The sequence below is a fragment of the Marmota monax genome, unplaced genomic scaffold (genome assembly GCF_021218885.2).
Source record: "Marmota monax isolate L192 unplaced genomic scaffold, Marmota_monax_Labrador192_F-V1.1 WCK01_AAM20220418_F8-fsc00011, whole genome shotgun sequence".
In the NCBI taxonomy this organism is placed as follows: domain Eukaryota; kingdom Metazoa; phylum Chordata; class Mammalia; order Rodentia; family Sciuridae; genus Marmota; species Marmota monax.
Window position 1 is genome coordinate 9801125 of NW_026693082.1, and position 20536 is coordinate 9821660.

General features: G+C 30.3%; 1 protein-coding gene across 8 annotated transcripts in view; it reads left to right on the forward strand.

Moving 5' to 3' along the window:
* Positions 1-20536, forward strand: part of Nbea (neurobeachin) — a 651894-nt gene that overhangs the window by 132692 nt on the left and 498666 nt on the right. For 7 of the 8 annotated variants that reach the window (XM_058582531.1, XM_058582532.1, XM_058582533.1 and 4 more), the window contains exons 11-12: positions 8656-8764; positions 19707-19859. In XM_058582531.1, coding sequence (XP_058438514.1) covers positions 8656-8764; positions 19707-19859 — 262 coding nt within the window. Of the gene's footprint in view, positions 1-6370; positions 6477-8655; positions 8765-19706; positions 19860-20536 lie in introns of all 8 variants that reach the window. The other variant, XM_058582535.1, reaches the window with a different exon arrangement.

Here is a 20536-nt window from a genome sequence, read left to right on the forward strand (position 1 = left end):
ATCTGAGCATTTATTAATGGTTTTCTAGAAGAAGTGAAAGTTTTTTGTTTTGTTTTTTTTTTTTTAATTGTGCTTGCATCCGTTACACATCTGGCAAATACACAGGAATGACAATATGCTTCAGGCATGGAAGAAAAAATTTGGAGCATACCAGTACTGCGCATAATATTTTCTTTCCATTGCATCCAGTTTTCTCTTCTTCTTGTGTGTCAACTCCTCAAAAATAGAAAAGATTTTTTTTATATCACGTAATAGCAGTTTGAAGATGAACCTTATTTAATAGTTTTTTAAAATATTAAGTACATATTTTACAATATTTTCTTCCCAAGTTGTTGCCTGATTTTTTTATGATGAAACTTTAGAGACTCCTGTTGGAGAAGGCTACTCATCACAAAATTAGTGGGTGTGCCCTAAAGTACAACGAAATAGGAGTAAGACGTTCTGGTGTGGTATTGCATAGTAGGGTGACAGTGAATAGTGATACTATATTGTATGTTTGAAAAAGATAGAAGAAAGGATTTTGAATGTTTTTACCATAAAGAGATGATGTTTGAGGAGACAGAAATGTTTTGCCTGATTTAAACATTATGAAATGTATAGATGTATTGAAAACATTACATGGTTTTCCAAATGATATGTACAAATGTTGTGTTTTCATATATCAGTTTTAAAGTATTGTATTTGGAAGGGAAACTGACTGCTACTATGGACAAACCATGAGTTACAATTAATATTATTATGGCTTTCTGTCTTCAAATGAATTTTTAAACAACTGCTACAAATTGTTACCAGTAGCAAAAGGTAGTTGTACATGATATTAAGTTATGTAAAATATCATCAAAATAACATGCTGAAATGAAAGCTTCTTTTTTATCTTGCTTGCATCCGTAACACATCTGGCAAATACACAGGAATGACAATATGCTTCAGACATGCAAGAAAAAATTTGGAGCATACCAGTACTACGCATAATATTTTCTTTCCATTGCATCAAGTTTTTTTTTTCTTCTTGTGTGTCAACTGTTCAAAAATAGGAAAGATTTTTTTATATCACGTGATAGCAGTTTGAAGATGAACCTTATTTTTAATAGGAGGCAAGAATTTCTTGTTTTCGTGATTGTGTAAGATCACAAACAACTTCAGAACCTTAAAAGAAGTCATGATGTTCATCAGTATTGCAACCAGAATATAGACATTTATGAGAAGCAAGGTTATATACTTTAGAGAGGATCAACCCCCGGAAACTTGGATAGAATATACAGAATGAAAATGAAAGCAAAATAAGACTTTCTTTTGCCTCATATAAGAAGAAATAGTATAACCAAGGAAATTTGCCCAAGTAAACTTACAGACTTTAATCCATTTACATAAAGGTGAAATGAAGATTTATGGAACAAGAATTTTTATGAGACATTTTTAGTTTTTATCATGTCAATTTTTGTATAACTAGAATAGTGTAGTTGATATGGGGCAGTGAGTAATTGTAATGTAATGCAGAGAAGGAAGAGTAAGTAAGATTTTATATTTAATATGTTAGGCATTAAAGCTTTAGTATTTTGGTGTGGAGGATGGGTACTGAATCTGCACCCCATTTTTGCAGCCATAGCTACTGAAAGTAGTTAGAGGCAAACAAGCTATTAGGAAATTATGGGGCAAAACTATAAGCAAATGAGTCTTGTTTGTTCTCATGAATCTGCATTAATATGCCCTAAATACTTGCTTCCTTCTCATTGGAAAGGAAGATAACAGCCTTAATATAACCAGGAAAATTCAGTACAGGAACTCTGAATAGGCCTTGTTCAGAAGAGGCTCTCTCAGTTTTCTGGTTCTGGAGGGATAGCCTATCATCATTTATTATGGGTATTGAGCTATTGTAATATAATCCTGTTTGCAGTGTCAGTCATAGTCAACTGTGATTAAGTGTGTGAATTTGTCAAATTATTTGGTCTAGGGGCATTGTGGATAGCTTCTACTTTGGAATAGGCAAGGTGCTGTTCTGTATGAGAACTTAAAAGAATGTGGTGTTTCTGTCTATTCTGGATCATATGTACTGGAATATCTTATGTGAAAGATAAATAAGAATTAGATATTAGGTAAGTACAGGATAGTGTAACGAAATCCAAAATATGCATTAGTATACACGTTTGCTATGTGAGATCAAATTAATCCTGAAACTTTTGACTTTACACGATAGAGATTTATATATTGCTTATTGACTATATGTAGTTCACTTAGCAATCTAGGGTTTTGGATCTCACTCTTATTTTTCAAAATAGCATTCCTTGTAATAGGGCAGAGAAGGATGAGAGAATTATGCTTATGCTTTTCACTTTTGTTGCTCATAAGAGATTTCTGTTCTCATTCTGTTGATTTAGTCACATGAGTAAAGGAGCTAGGAAATGTGGTCTTCTGTGTAGACAAGAAAAAAGGAATAATACTTAGAATTTGATAATAACTAAGATTATCTTTGGTATACTTGGTTTCTTAGCTTGTAAAATTAGTGGGTTACAGAGATTTTTGGTCAGTGTTATAATTCTTCATTGTAAAAGATGTGAAGAATATTGGGGATGTTGTTCTATAATAGTGTTAATTTTAATTCTAACTGGTGATATTTCCTTTGTCATCTGCCAATATCAGGCCACATTGAATAAGTCCCATTAACATGTTGAGATAAAGATAGGGACACAGAAGGATTATTTGTGGGAGAGGCTATTGGATCATCTTAGTTTGGAATTTCATTTAAATTAGTGGGAATTAAAAATTTCAGTTGCAATTAAGAGTAAGAGAATAAGCAGTCTATTATATTTTTCCCACTCAATACAAGAATAAAACCTTATATGATCAGAATCTATGGAACAGCTATTTAAGAGCTCTGAAAACTGAATAGTAGCAGGTTGGTTGGAGAAAAAGTAGAATTTAATTACTTTTGTGCTGTTGATGATTCACTATAGTTTTTGTCCCTCCATATTCCCTGGAGTGCACTGCATGCACTGGAGATCTGGAATTTAGCACCTGGATGCCATGAATTGCAAGCTCCAGGAGAAACTCTCTAGCCCTTGTATATGAGTTCCTTGTTAATTTTTCTATTCTTTAACCTGTTCTGTCACATCCAAATCCTCATGTAGTCTAATTATGGTAGAGTCAGTGATACCAGTGGAGCCCAAACTGTGAGGGAAGGATCACCTTTCCTTGGATCAGTGGAATTAGTGTCGTTAGAGGGTGAGATAAACACCTGTAAGTTTTCTTATCTCTCTGTCTTCCCGCTTATGACTCTGGATATGGGAAAATTTATAGAAGTACACAGCAGAATAAGGAAACTAGCTTTCTGACAGGAGAAAGGAAGAGCTGCAGAACCAGAAATTATTAGGAAAATCATTGAAAGGGAAGAATGTGAGAAAATAATTCTATAAAATTGTTAATAAACTCTGCCAGGTGCTGTATGTGCATGGTTCTAATCTAGATCAGGGATTCTAGCCAGTGCAATAGGAGTTGTAGAGATTGGGAAGAAAAAAAAAATCAGTTTTTGCAGATGATATGATTTGCCAAGAATTGATAGGCACACAATATTCTAGTGTTACTAAGCATGATTAACAAGGTTGCATGATGAAAGGTTCTTAGGTAAAAATAAACTATTTCTATTAACAATGTACAGAAGGACACCAAATTTAAAAATACCATAAACATTAGCTTCAAAAATTTATGTGTTTAAATGAAATTTTTTCAAAACAAATACAAGATTTATGCACTGAGAACTACAAATTGCAGATGAAAGAAACAAAGACCTAAATAAATTTATACTCTATTCCTGGGTAGGGCAATTTAACATGGTAAAGATGACATTAAATTAGTATGTAGATTTAACACAAAACCATTCTAAATCCCTGAATATGTACATTGATATGGAAAAGATGTTTCTAAAAGTTATATGGGAAAACCAAGTAACAATTTTGAAAAATAATAAATTTGAAATGATTGTAATTACCCAGCTTTAAGACTCACTGTAAAACTATAATAATGAAGGCAGTATGGTATTAACAAAGTGATAAATGCATGTATCAGTGGAACAAAATTGAATTCAAAAGTGGTACCACACATTTATGGGTAATTGATTTTTGGTAAAGGTACAAAAGCAATTCAATGGAGGAAGAATTGCCATATTCGAAACCAAAAAAACAACAGAACAAAAACAACTTTGAGAGTTAATTTTTTAGCATTCTGACATTTTTAGTACATATTGAATATATTTAGTAATATGTGAAAACGACTTATGAAAAGACTGTTGGGTTCTTAAACTGTAAATTCTGTTAAGATACCATATACAAATATATAATAATAAATCACAGGAGGTTTAGGATTAATTCCTTTATATGTGTATACTTTAAAATTTCCTTCATAGCATAGATGGAATCACATTTAAATCACAATTTTTTGAACTTTCAGATTTTTTGCTGTATTGTTGGAAATAGGCTAATGAAACATAAAATCTGTTTTGAAACAAAGGAAGATATAAATGTGTAATTGCCTAACTTTTAATAAATCCTTTGCTATGTGTTTCTAATTACCCATGACAGTGGTAGCAATTCAGTGTATGAATCTGCTTACCTTCATATCAGGCTGAAGGAAAAGGTAGAAATTACAGAAGAGAGATTTCATGACCCAGGGCAGGTTTAATGATTTCATGTGGCACTTGTGTATTCCATGTGTTCCTGCATTTTACTGTGTTGCATTTCAATGTTTTCCTTATCTGACTTCACAGATAAATGCATTTTATTTTCCTTAACATGAAGCTCCACTTCATGTTGTAGTGACACATGTGACAGTTTGTGTGTCTGGATCTCATTGCATATTTTAGACAGTTGTCGTCTTTGAGATTGATTCTTCAGGAGTTCCTTGTGTTAAATTGACTGTTAAATGTGCTTGCAGTTGGAAACTTTTGGTTTAGATCTCTCTAATTTTGAACTGGGAAGGAATCTAACCCTTCTCATTTATTGAGAGATTATTTTTGTGTCTGTGTCACCAGGAACTAAGGATCTTGGGTGTGAATTTAAGTTGATTTCATTCATAGTTTTGTTCTTGTTGTGATCAATCTCACCATAAAAGAGTTTTACAGTGCAGAAATAGTATAGATTCTATGGTTTTAGATATTTTTATGTAATCTAATCTTCTTTTGAAAAATTTCAGTGTTTTTCAGTACTGAAGTAGGCTATGTAAGAAAATGTGAAAAGAATTTTTTCATTTACTGATATTTTAAATCTTACTTGGGACTTAATCTTCTGAATTTATTTTGATGATTAGTTTGCTAGTAAGATTTCTCAAGAGATTAAATGCATGTTTGTCAAAGGGAGAGGGAAGTGGTAATTTTTGTATAAGTTAGTTACATTCTTCTTAACAAAAAGATGTTTCTTTAAAGCCAATCTAGCTGTGATAATTTGCTTGAGTCAGTACAAAGCAAATCAAATAGCTACTTTCTATCTTCTGAGAGCTGCCTTTGAAGTGATCTTAGATCATATATTCATTCTCCATCATTTTATTTATCAACTTTATGATATATTATGTCTCTACCTAAAATACCTCAACGATAATAATGCTTTTTGGATCACATTACATGAATTGTCTACTTTAGTTATTTTAAAAAAATAAGTGAAAATGGAATGAAATTACAGTGAAATCAAGTAAAAAATCTACATTAGTATAAATTTTTAGACTCTAAATATAGTATATGTTTTATTATTTTAAAAATTAGTTATCTTGTACACAGTTACTAAACATTCTCAAGTATTTGTGGGCCAAGACTGTTGTGATATTCCACAAAGCTCTGGAGACATAATAAACATTCTTAGTTATTAACAAGTAGTATTATACGATTTCATTTTCCCCCTTAGGTCTAGCCCTTATATTTTTATGATACTTGAAATAAATATTATTGCCTCATTTAATTGAAGCATATTAAGAGTTGGAAGAGAATAATTATTTTTTAAAAATTGATAGATTATTAGTGTCATTTTCCTTAAAAAGAGACAGAGTTAAAAACCCATAATGATTCCTGAATTAGAATTTCTACTACTAGGACGTATTTATAGTTCTGTCTGTTGAAAAGTTTAGCAATTTTTTTTATCATGTCATAATAGTGAGTACACTTTTTGTCTATCAGATAAAACACTCCTGACAATCTTTTCCTTGGCGTTGCTATACTTTTCAAGAGAATGTTCTATGTTGTGTATATTAGTTTTGGCTGACAGCTACTTGCTTTTTGGATTATTCTATACATTTAGATCCTCTACAGATGAACTGATGTGTTCTAGACAGGAAGTGGTATGTAGGAGATATAGGAATGGGCTGAAGTATCCTTTATATTTGCCTTTGTATCTAGGGGAGTTGGAAATAGGCAAGAATGGAGAGAAATTTTGTATGGCAGTACAAAGAATTTTGCAAGTTTATTGTGAGCCCTGCAGCAATCCGATGCATTTTAGTTACTGGTAAGTTTGTTAAATTATGTTTGAAAATTGTACCTCTTCAAAGATGGCCATCTATTTACTATTACGTCACCATGTCAAATATACCTTATTTTTAAGATTTTTTTTTTTTTTGTAAAGATGTGGTATTGCTATTGCATTGGGTTTTAGGTATAAATTAACAATACTTTGGTTGGTGAATGCATGTGACTTTTCAGTTGTTGTCATGGTTAACATTGAAGTGAAATTATTTATGGATAGCATAGTCATGTGTTAAGATTTTGGAATTTTAATAAAATTAATATTTGTTTTTGTAATGGAACTCCACCATATTTAGAGGTCCAAGTTAATTCATTAGATGTTTGAGATTGTCTAGTTCTTCTGACATAAATGAAAAATATAATTGTGGCATCCTTGTAATTTTATATGGTTCTAATAGGACGGTGATATATTGTAAGAAATATTTTTTTTTCCTTTTCTCACGGACCATAGGGACCATTGTGAATTATTTCTAGTCTTTAATTTGGGCAGTGCTGATGTTTAGGAATTCAGTTCCCCCCAATAAAACACAAATTTATGTGTAGGTAAGAATTTCATGAGCTGATAGGAAATTGTGTAATATCAATGCAGGTCCTTTATTCTTTGCAAACATTTAAGCAGAAGTATTATATGTAATATAGTGACTAAGTAGTTATTTGTGAAGTGGCCTTGACTATTGATTTAATTTATTTAAAATGGATTAGATTGCTTACTAGCTGTGCTTCTTTACAGAAACATTTAAAAATCCCAAGGAATTCATTGATAATTGTGATTTTCTTACAAATGTCTGTCTTTGACTTAAGGAAAAGTAAAAAAAATTGATTTGTAAAATAAATTTAATTTTTTTGTGGTTTAAGGCTATAGGGCCAGTTAATATAATTGAATTTTAATTTCCTGTAATGAAATACTTTATTTCTGGATAGTCTGTTTTTCTAGCTAATGTCATGCAGTCTTAAACAATCATTTTTTGACAATGATAATCATAATTTTGCTATCATTTCTTCTTATGAGAACATTTGATATGAACAAAAATAGCCACATCATCAGAGAAAGGTGTTATTTGTCAATTCTGTTGAAACCAAAAGAGCTAGAATTATTCAGAACTAGAACTTCATATTCCTTTTGGTCTTTAATAGTCTTCAAGTTTTCTCATTATAAAATTTCCCAAATACTTGTAAGAGTATTATTGTGCTTAAAATATATTTAGAAATTTGTAACTTTGCCCTTTCTTAAGAACACAAATAGGTGATTTAGGTTATATCATAAAATATTTTAGGTAGACACTATTTTAATTCCCAATAGAGAATGGTTTACAGAAATTTATTATAAATGATATTAAATATATACATTAGAGGAAAATATATATTCATTTTCAGGAATACTACATTCATGTATCAGTGCTGCTTGTTGAAAATTGTCATGTAATTGTGAAGAAAACATGTTATTAAAGCTTAATTCAATCATTTATTTTTCTTTGGTTTCTTCATTCTTTCATCTAGCAGACATACCAAGTGCTTAATCTTTGTCTGAAACATATCATTGTGTGCTTTTATGTGTTTTTGTGTACACTGTGTAATTAATTGCAACTTTTCATTTCAATATTACACAAATCATGTCTTTGCTCTCACAAATTTTCTGAGGGCATACATGGATATAAGTGACATGTTATATATTTCTTTGGAATTTTTTTAAACAAAGTATTTTTGAAAAATAGGTCTAAGTAATAAATTTATTAAAAAATAGGTGCATCTTTCCAAAATAATGTTGTGTACATATTTAAAATTCTATCTGATAACCAGATACTCAAAAGACTATTATGATAAACTCTTAATTATGGAAAGATACCTGTGTTTGTTTATGTTGGATTAACTTGAAGTAGGAAAAAAATGTATATATGTATAAATAAACTTGGATGTTTAAAGTAACAATATAAAAGTACATACTTTCCAATTTATTTAATTTGAGAAAAGGATAAAATTAGTTTTCTCATTCTTGTAAGAAATGTATTCATATATAAAGCAAAATATCAGTTGTCAGCAAAATAGAAGTTAGTATTGAATATTTGTTATCATATGACACAACAAACTACTGAAATGGAATACTTTCGTGTTTATAATAAACATTGAATGATTACAAAATGAAATTATCTGTACTTTACATGCAGTGCTACTCTTTTGGCATTCCTGGTTGAACTCCTTAAAAGTTCAGTAGCCATGCAAGAACAGATGCTGGGTGGAAAAGGCTTTTTAGTCATTGGCTACTTACTTGAAAAGGTAAGTGTTACATGTTGATGGTTTTATTGTGTAGCTTTCATACCTAGACAGCTGTCACTAATTATATTTTTTGTAACTTCCCTTTCCATTGACTGCATAATGGTTATAATGTTGTTAATTCAAGACTGTTTTTTATATCATGAGATAGAAGTATAGACATAGAATTAAAATGGGTGTTAGAAGTGTAAGTAATTAAGAAATTTTGATTGAAAACAGAAACATTCTTCCATATACTTTTATTCAAGTTGCAAGTATCCTTTCTTTTAATTTTTTCCCCTATTCCTTTGCTATCTTTACACTCAGATTAAGTTTCTTAGAAATCTTATCATTATATTTGTTTTACTTATATGGATTTCCTTTTTAGGTTTTGCTTTATTTTTCAATTATAAGATTAAAATTTTTATTTGTGGTGGCAGAAACATTATTTTGTACTATTATCCTTGCATTTAATATATTTGAATATTCAAAGCAACTTTTGTCTATATATATAAACAGCACAAATATTTTTTTCATTCATCTCATTTATGTAGTTTTATGACCTCTGCTTTAGTCACAGTTGTTCTATTGTAGCAATGAATGTTGAATTTCGATGATGGTGTCTTAATAGATTGGATTTCCATTAACAATTAAAGTGAACTTTCATGTGTAAAGGGATTTTTAAAGAAAAATATTAATTTTCCTTGTGATTTCTCTTTTTATCATTTAATTTTAATACTTGGCTCCTCTTAAGTATGAAACTATTTGAGAATTAACTAATAAAGGTTATCTCAACTAAGAGAAATTAACTCATTTTTACCATGGGAAAGAAAATGAAAACATGCAGATAGTTTTTGTTTCACATTTAGTTATGTTACATTTGAGATACCTGCAGCCTGTCTTTTCTTTGAAATAAGTGTTGCTCTTTCTTTGAAGATTATTAATTGAAGAGTAGCATATTATTGAAGAGCAGTATATTATTAAATAGGTTGATCACTGTTAGCATTTCTTTGTGGAGGCTTTCCCCCCTTAGTAACATTATTATAACTCCATTGAGACTTTTCATTTATTTTTTCAAATGATGGAATATCATCATCCTATATCTCGAGATTAAGAATTATTTAGAAGATTTATAAGTTACATTTCATGAATTAAATGGAATGCCTTTTGGCAGGATCACTGTCTTATTATTTTTTTTACTGGGGATTTATCAGCATAATTTTAAAGTGAACCCTTTAATATTCAAAATTAGCTTAAAATTAAAAAATACTATAAGAGATCTTCAACCAAAACTATTCTTTTTAAAAATTAATATCTTTATAGTTATACTGTCATTTATTCAAAATATCTCATTGTAATTTTAATTTGCATCCTTTTGTATGATTTTGACTGGGCATTTTATTATATATGTTTATTAGACATTTATTTTTTCTCTGAAGTGTTTGTGCATATCCCTTACCAGTTATTTCTGTATCTGAGACCCCTGCACTGAGGCAATCTATAATCTACTTTGTCTCTATGAATTTGCCTATTCTACATGTTTCATATAAATAGAAAAGTATAATATTTGTTTTGTATCTGGTTTATTTTGCTTAGCATGATGTTTTCAATGTTCATCAGTTATATATCAAAACTTTATTCCTTTTGTTAGTAAATAATATATGTTCACGTTTTGTTTTTCCATTCATCAGTTCATAGACATTTGTTTCCATGTCTTAGTTAAAGTTTGGTTTCTAGAATGACTTAATGATGTTGAACATCTTTACATGTACTTATTGACTGTTTCCACATGCTCATTTTCTATTTATTGTTATTTTTCTTCATAGAAATATTTTCAGATCTTTTGCCCGTTTAAAAAACATGGGGTATTTGTCATTTTATTATTGAATTGTTGGAATTCCTTTTTTCTTTTATTTTTTGTCCTGGGAATTGGTACTGGGAATTGAAATCAGAAGCATTTTACCACTGAACTCTGTCCCTAGACCTTTTTTATTTTTTTATTTTGAGACAGAGCTTAAGTAGCTTAGAGTCTTGCTAGGTAGCTGAGGCAGGCCTTCAAGTTGTGATGCTCTTGTCTCATCCTCATGATTTGCTGGGATTACAGGATTGTGCCAGGCACCCAACTGAAGGTGTTTCTGAGCTATTCTTGAAGCAGTTCCTTATTAAAAGTGTGACTTTCTAAGATATTCTTCCATTGATGGATAACATGTTTTAATTTGTGTTTACCTGTTTAATTTGTTGTCCTGTAAAGTTGGACATTTTCATATGCTTATTGTCCTTTTTGTTGTATTTTTTAAAAATGTTTAAATTTTTGCGCATTTTGTTTTGGATTGTCATTTTCTTTTTAGTATGTTGAAATTCTGTATATATTCTGAGTATGTGTACTTTGTTAGATATTTACTACAAATCTCTCTTCTTTTTTGACTTGTCACTCTCAATGGAGTTTTTTGATGAATAGAAGTTCTTAATTTTAACAAAGCTCAAATTTTCAGTTTCTTCTGTGAGTAGCCCTTATATGATTAGCCCTTATATATCCCAAATCCCTGAGTCTATTCTGTTTTCTCTGAATATTTTGCTTTGTCTTTCATATTTAAATCTGTAGTCCCTCTGGAATTGAAACTTATATATGGCATGAAAAATAAAATCAAGGTTTTTCTTTTTAAATTTTCTTCCATATACAAATGATTCCCAGTTCATGTTGGTTTGACTTAAATACATAATTTATTTTTTTTGACCATTGTGGTGTACCATAGCATTCAGTAGAAACTTTATTCAAGTTTAAAATTAGATCTTTTCCTATGCTAGTGATATGTGATAGGCTGCTGAGCAGTGGTAGTGAGCCACAGATTACAGTAAAAACATGATCGTGAGGTTAAACAAATAATACTTGACATTGTACTGTGTTGCTGAGCTATGATGATCAGTAGGCTAGGCGTATTGAATGTATTTTCAATTTAAAATACTTTCAACTTATAATGGCTTTATTGGAATGTAACTCCAATGTAAGTTGATGAGCATCCACATGTATCTACCTGGTCCAACACCATTTATTAAGTAATAATTTTCTACTGCATAGCAATCTAGTCTTTGTCAGGTAACCATATGAAAAGGGAATTGATTTATTTTCTATTTGAGGAAACATAATAGTGATATTAATAGTATATTGTTTTCTTTAATAGTGATATTGATAGAATATTGTCTTTTTTAATAGTATATAATTCAACTATAGTTTTGTTCTTCAGAATTACCTTTGCTACCCTTAAGTCTTTAAATTCCCACATATTGTCAATTTTCTGAAGAAAATGCTAGCATTTTAATTGTGTTATATTGATATTATTATATTAAATATTTTATTTTATGTATATTTAGGTCCTCTTTTGTAATTTTCTACATAGAAAATTTGCTTTCAATGAATGTATTCTCATTAAACTAATATATTTTACATTTTTAAAATTTCAAATTTTTAATTTTTTACTGATATATAGAATGTAGTTGATGTTTATATTGAGTTGTTATGCTATTATTGATACTCCTGTATTAATTTTAGTAGTTTATAGTTTTTTCAAGAAATTTTCTTTGTAGACAACAATATCATCTGAAGATGACAGTTTTATTTCTTCCTAATATTTATTTATTTTATTTTTTACCCTTGATTTTTATTATGCTATACTACACTGTTAAATAGAAGTTGTTATAGTAGGCATCTAAGTCTTATTCCTGATCTTAAGGCAATGCTTTTAATAATTAGCCACTTAGTAAGGTGTTACAGATTACTTTGGAGATTTTTAAATCGTATTAAAGGTGTACATATAGTTTGCTAAGAGTTTTCTTTTTTTAATTTTTTTTTTTTTTTTTTTAGTTATAGTTGGGCACAATACCTTTATTTTATTTGTTCATTTTTATGTGGTGCTGAGGATCAAACCCAGCACCTTGCATGTGCTAGGCGAGCGCTCTACTGCTGAGCCAGCCCCCTAAGAATTTTCTTTATCATAAACATGTTGAATTTTATCAAATTCTTTTTCCTCATTATATGAGATTTATTATGTTTGTACATTTTTCTTAAGTTAGTTCATTTCTACATGTGAAGCTCCCAATTACTTTTAATTCTACAACTATTCCAATCAGGTCTTCATTATTATATTATACTTCCCTTAATATGGCTTATGTCATTGTCACCATAGGATAATGTGGTTATTTCTTAGTTTTCATATTACTTGGCTTGTTAATAACATTTTGATTGAATGCTTTGTCCTTGAAATCTTTCCTTTATTGTGTTTTATGACATCTAGCTATCTTTCTCTTCTTCTGTTTACTTCCTTGCCCTCCTCTTATTCTCCCTAGTATCTTTTTCTCATGTTTCTAAAGGCTGCTTTGTCTTGTTGTTTACTCTAGAAAACTTTCCTCTTTCTGTCTATGTATCTTTCCCTAATTGAGCTTATCCATTTTGTTGTTTCAGAATCCTGTAAAAAGTAATTGCTCTTAAAGTTGCTCCCATTTTCACTTCTACTTGAATGCCTAATAATCTTCAGAAATCTAGATTATGCAAATATTTATTTTCATTTTCCTCTCCAGTCTTTTCTGTCTTGTTTATCTTATTGAGAAGTAGTTCAGACCAAAAACATTAATTCTTTTTGACTCTCCTTTTTTTTCACACTAGATCCAAACTCTAAGCAAATTATGTTGTCTTACTGTCAAAATATATCTAGAATCAGTTGTTAATTCCTGCTTTTTTAGTCTACTTTTTAATACATACATTCATTGATATCATCTTAGATCAAACCATCATTCTTTTTTATCATTTGTTATGCCCAGATCATTTTTAATTTGTACTCAGACTAGTTCTTCTGAAGTGTTTCAAATTTTAATACTTCATTCTTCTCAGAATAAAATTTTAAGTCTCAGACCTCTGATATCATATCTTACCACTCTTCTTTCTTTCTCTATTTCAGCCACATTTGATTTTAGCCATATTTGGCCATAAAAGGCTCTGTTGCCTTAAGCATGTGCCAATTTCAAGACTTTGGTTTTACTTTTCCCATTTCATCTATCACTTTGTGTGTGTTGGGGGGCGGGCAGGGGGGCAGATGTCCAAATAGCATGATTCTATGCTGCATTCAGGATTTTTGCTTATGAGATTTCATCAGAGAAGTCTTTTCTGACCACTTTACATAAAATGACACCCCTTCCATAATCTTCACTGTCTCCCTACTCTACTGATTTTCACAATATTATTCTGACATGTTTTACATTTTTTCCACTTATTTGATGCTTCCTTTCACTTCTTTATGAAAGTGGGGAAAATGTTTATTTCACCTTTTTATATTTTATTTTGTATAATCAGCATGTAGAATAGTGACTGTCTTCAATACATTTGTTGAATTAAATAAATTTTTTTTTTCTGGTTACCTACAAAGAATAGCTTTTTCATCTATCTCAGATGAACACTTAACACTGTTTTATTTTTAAACAATTAGTGGCCAGGTAGGTAGTATACTTTAACAGAGTTTCCATTTTTAATTTCTTACCAATAACAAATCACTTAGCTTTTATCTTCTTGTCTTAGAAGGTTCAAATTAGGTATTTAAAGAAGGCAGTTTAACGAGAGGTCTTATTTAACACATTTATATTGTTTCATGAAAAAAATTTAAGGTGGTTTTGTTTAATTTTGCCAAAATTCAGACTTATAGAAATCTTAGAAGATCAACAAGATCCTTTTGGTTGTGGTTTAGAGAAAATGTGATTCAAAGTAACTTAAACATTAGGAAATATACTAACTGATGGTACTGAAAAATGATTTATCAGAATATTGTCAGGTAGCTGATGGCCTGTTCAACATGGTTTATTGAGAAGAATTTAATGCAAGATTATTATAAAAAGTGTGGGCATTTTAAAGGAATCCTATAAGGTTGAAAAGGAGAGAAGTGAGAGTTTAGCAAATACAAAGAGAAAGGTATTATAGTTGTTGCACAAGGATGTTTGTCTGGTGTGTGGTTTTCAATAAAGAATTGAAGTATATTGAACTGTATTACAGTACACTAACTTCAGTTTCTTCCAGTTCTTTAGCTTCCTGCTGATGTCTCCAACTGGTCAAACTCAAGGAAACCAATATTCAAGAGAACTTCCCAATCATAGAAAGGGCAGCTGTTATCTTTTGTAGTTACAGCTAAAACCTTATATCTGGGGGAGAGAAAAAGAGAACTCTTTATTTCAATTATAATCTTACTCAGATTCTTCCCTCTAATTTGATTGATAGCTTAGTTCTTGCCTACTTTTGAACCAACATTGGTTTTAAGGAAAATGCTAAATTTTGATGCTGGATGTCTGAGTTAATTATCCCCTCCAAACAACAAGTAATTGATATGATTAGATTATTGGAGCTGATCCTTGAAGTCTTTGGGAGGTGCAAAATGGATATTGAGGATCAACTACTTTATGATATACCTCTACCAATTAAACTATTTTCCCACAACATTATTTCATTATTTAATATATAATCACACACAGGACACACACACACACACACACGAAGAGAGAGAGAGAGAGAGAGAGAGAGAGAGAGAGAGAGAGAGAGAATGGTTTTTGCATCAAAAAGGAACATTTTTTGGCAACCCATTACATTGTGGGCTGATGTAAATATTGGGGAGATCTTTCTTTATTAAATAGAAGTTATTCCTTGTAACACACATTGTTCCTATTTGTCTTTGTTAATTGTGAGTGGATACAATAATTTTTTTAATTTCTCATTTTCCATTTCCAAATATGTTTAGTCATGTCTTATATAGTACTTCTTAAAATTATGTATCCTGTCTCCCTAATGTCATATAGCTGAAGAAGTTGCATTTTCTATGAGGTTCACATTGTGCTCTTTTCTAAGATTTACAGATTTATGTAAATCTACAGGTTGTTCAAATATAAGTCTCTTTATAAAATAGCTTTACTTGAGGAAATGAATGTAAATACAAAAATAGAAAAATTTTTTAAAGCATGAGCCAAGGTAAACATTTTTTTTAAAAACAGTTGGATATCTTCTTTCATGCTTTCCTAATTGCTTTTGATTTTTTTCTTCTATGCATCACAACAGAGGAGTGCATTACATTCATAATTTTTTGCATTGCAATTCTTAATATGCTTTTATACCATAATTTATCAAATCTCTGTTTGTATATAAAGTATATTGAAACTGAATTCACATCTTCATACATAAATTTTGTATAATGATGACCGTCTCCTTCCTCTACCCTTGCTATTCCCATTCTCCCTCCCTTTTCCTCCCACCCCTATTCTCTATCTAGAGGTAATCTTCCTCTCTTGCTCTCCCTCTCAACCCCATTTTCAGTCATCCCCCTTAAAACATTTGGCATTTGTTTTTTTTGGAATTGGCTAACTTCACTTAGCATAATCTTCTTTAATGCCATCAATTTCCCTGCAAATGCCATGATCTTATTATTTTTTAGTGCTGAGTAATATTCCATTGATTTTTTTTATCTATGCTAGTTTTGAATTTGATATGAATTCAATTAAACATTCACTGAGAAATTAAGAAAGGTACTGAAAAGGTAAAAGTTGAATAAGATGGTGTCCTTTTTTCTATTAGTAAAGAAAGATCTCTGAATTACTAATAGTAATACATGAAGAAGGAATATGTACTACTTACAGGTAGAAGTGACATACTGTTGAAGAAAATATTTTATACCTAAATAGATAAAATTTTAGAAAAATATTTCTTTAAGGTCAATTTTAGAACTGAAAACAATATGATAGCATTACATGGTATACAGAAACAGCCAATACTTGGACACAGCCACATCAGTGTTTATAGCAGCACAATTCATAATAGCTAAACTGTGGAACCAACCTAGCCCCTTCAGTAAATGAATGGATAAAGAAAATGTGGTATATACACACAATGGAATATTATTCAGCATTAAAAGAGAATAAAATCATGGCATTTTCAGGTAAATGGATGGAGCTGGAGAATATAATGCTAAGTGAAGTTAGCCAATCCCAAAAAACCAAATGCTGAATAGTTTCTCTGATTTAAGGATGCTGATTCATGATATGCTGGGGGGAGGGGAAGTGGGAGTGGGAGGATTAAATGAACTCTAGATAGGGAAAAGGGGAAAAGGGGAGGGAGGGGAAAGGAGGAGACATAGGGATAGGAAAGACAGTGGAATGTGATGGTCATCATTACCCTAAGTACATGTATGAAGACACGATGTATGTGACTCTACTTTGTGTACAACCAGAGGTGTGAAAAATTGTGCTCTATATAAAATAAATAAGTAAGCTTTTCACTGATGGACCACCTTAAAAAAGAAAGAACCATAGAAGGCCTCATATAATGTTTTTGGCATACCTTTTACAACATGGAATAAGTTCAAACAATAAATAAAGTAAGCTATTTAAAATTATAAATAGTGAAGGAATTGTCGAAAGTTTTAAATAATCATCCTTCTCTTAATTTTATTCTTCTTGAATGAAATATTTTAGAGTTTAACATTCTACAGTTTTTCATTGAAGCTTCTTTAATATGAGTGCCTAATCTTTACTTTTTTTTGAAACTCAAAGGTTTGTTTTTGACCTTGGCTCTCACCTTAATAACTCAGCTACTTAGTAGAATCTTCTTCTCTGTCTCACCTAAAATTTTTATATAAAGAACAAGCCACTGAAAAATTTCTAAAATCTACGTAGATACTTATCTTTCTGTGTTTTGGTTTTGATTAACATGCTTTAATTGCACATATTAATGGTGTTTGTATGTTTTTCATTGTTAAAATCCAGCCTTCTCTTACTCACTGTCTTCTAAAGTCCCACCCTCTAGTAATCATTACTCTACATTTGGGTCAATTTTCATCTTGTTTTCTCTTATGTGGAAACAATTGATATTTTTGTCAAACACAATTATTGATGTAAAATCACTGTTAGCTTTATCATAATTTGAACCAATTAAGTTCTGTTACCACCTTCTCAATGAAACCACTTATGTTTCAACAGATTTTTATCTGTTCCGTGTTTTTTTTATCATGTACTTATAGCATATAACATTTTACACATTTCCCTGTCAGTTTTATATATTGTGTGTCCCTGCTTTTTCCCCCTAGAATATAAATTCTGTGAAACCAGGCTTTTTTTTTTTTTTCCTTTGAGTTTTGTTAATTTCTCTTTCTACCGTGTCAAGGAGAGTAGCTGGCAAATAGTAAGTACTCATGTGTATTTTCGAAATGACCAAATGAAAAGTCTTGAAATCTACCTCTAGGATAAAAGAAATGGATGCAAAGCTGTTTATTATGAATTGAGGATATAGTGAGTGAGTGACTCAAACTGGTGTCTTGGCAGTGAAATTGGCCCAAGAAAATACTATGTTTGGCTCAACAAAAAGTTTTTAAGTTTTAAATTTTATTTCCTTTGGGAAATAAAAGCAGGAGTGGTCCTCATTACTCTTTATTTCCTCTTACCCTGATTTACACATTGTTGTTAACTATTTGCAATCATTTGAGTTCCTGGCCCCCTATATAGTATTCTGAAAATGCATGACATACTTAGGTCAGATTTATGGAGTTTTTTCTTGATATGAGCTTGAGAAATATAGGTAACTCATGGGTGGTAAAATTGGTAAGACAGTTTTAGTCCTTTGTATACCCTGATAATACTGTACTGATATTTGGATTTCAGTCAATGGAGAATGGGGAGAAAGGAGCAATGTGATGTGTACCTCAGAGTTTAGTGTCGGGTGATTTTTTACTCTACGATGGTGTGGATGGTTATACTACAGAAGAGTAAGAAAAGATTTGCGTACAAAGATATGATTTCAACATCTGAATTTAAATTATTTGCTTTAGGAAGAACATTTTTTTCTATCTTAACATATTTGTCTGAAATTATGTCATGGGATAGTATTGTCCAGTTAAAATATATGCAGCTTAAAATATTTTAGTGAAAAGTTCCAGTAAATTAAAAAAATTTTTAACTTAGTATATGCAAAATATTATCATTTTAATGTACATTTAATAAAAATAAATAAGGTTTTCTTATTTTGATACTGAATATCAAAATCTACTGTATACATCCTTATAGCGCATTTCAATTTGAATTAGCTACATTCTAAGTGCACAGTTGTCATGTAGAGCTAATGGCTACTGTATTTGACCGTGCAAATTTAAAATTTGGTTTGACTTTGGGAATGGGGTCTATCATTTATCTAAGTACTCCCCATATTTGTGATGGCAACTGACAATTTCTTAAGGGAACACTCAGCGTAGGAGTAGTGTTATATGAAGCTGTAGAAGCAAAAGTTATCATCCAAGGAGTATATTTCTAGAGAAAAAAAGAGGCAAATAATTAATATTTAGGCATAGGTCATTAAGGAATAAACTGAGGATCCTGAAAGCCAAATGAGGACAGTGTATGCGGGAAAGGCAGATGTTTTAATAAATTGTGAATAGATCAGAAGGGTTTATGTTAAAACAAGATGTATTGTATTTATCAATGTGGAACTCATTTGTAAGTTTTGAAGGAAGGATTCAGTGGAATGGTGAGCTCAATGTATTTTCCTTTTGGTTTGTAGCTAGTTTAAGTGAAAGCACTTCTTATTTCCAAAGTCTTTTTCCCCCATTATTATGATAATTATTTCACTCTTAATTTCTGTGTCTAAGATCTCTTGTTTGTAATTTTCTAAATTCAATTTATACCTTATTTTTAGCTGGAGCGAACAGTGAATTTATTTAACCTGATTTATTTGCTGTAATTGTTCTAGAAAAGGCTTCAAATAATGAACCATCACTCAAATATTCTAAAATACAACATTTTCTAATATAATTGCATTTTTAATAATAAAGAAAATATAACATTTTGTATTTAAACTGTTAGGGGTAGTTTCAAAAATTAATATAAACTTTTGCTTTATCAGCAATTACACAATTTGATATTTACAGATATTTTCAATAGAATTTCTGTTTTCTTCCTTTAGTCATCAAGGGTTCATATAACTAGAGCTGTCTTGGAACAATTTTTATCCTTTGCAAAATACCTCGATGGTTTATCTCATGGAGCACCTTTGCTGAAGCAGCTTTGTGATCACATTTTATTCAACCCAGCCATCTGGATACACACACCTGCAAAGGTATGAATTTTATTCTCATTCAAAAGTAAATTTAGTGTTATAAATTATAGTTACTGGATTTAAAGTATCTAGTTTAAGCCATTTTTAATTTTGGATTTATTTTATAGTCAACCCAAGGCAGTTGTGTTAGTATCAGAGATGTAAATATTAAATATGTAAATACTAAAATAGATGAAAGTATAGTTAAACATTAACCTTGGTGAAACACTATTCTGATGTTATTAGATGTGATTCATCCTTTCCAAGGAAGATTTGATATACTGATAATTGTAAGACTAGGAGAATAAAACAGATATCTAATTGTATCATTAACATTATGATCATTTTGGCTGGGAAATTGCTTTCATTTTGAATGTAGAATTTATATCATAGCCATTAAATAACATCTTTAATGAAGAATATACATAAAATAGATATTTTTCTAGAAATTAGCACAATTTTCATTATTTTGAATACCTAATTTAGTCTTGTTATATCTTATTGGAAATCAATAATGAGGGATATTTTAACTTTGATTCTTTTACAATTTTAAAATCTCCCATATACCTGGTTACATAATGTTTAAGTTCAGATTTTTATTACAGTTCATCCTATTCATTTGTCTAAACCCAGATCTGAAGTTTCTTCACTCTTTTTTTTTTTTTTTTTTTGGAGATTGAACCCAGGGATTAAACTCA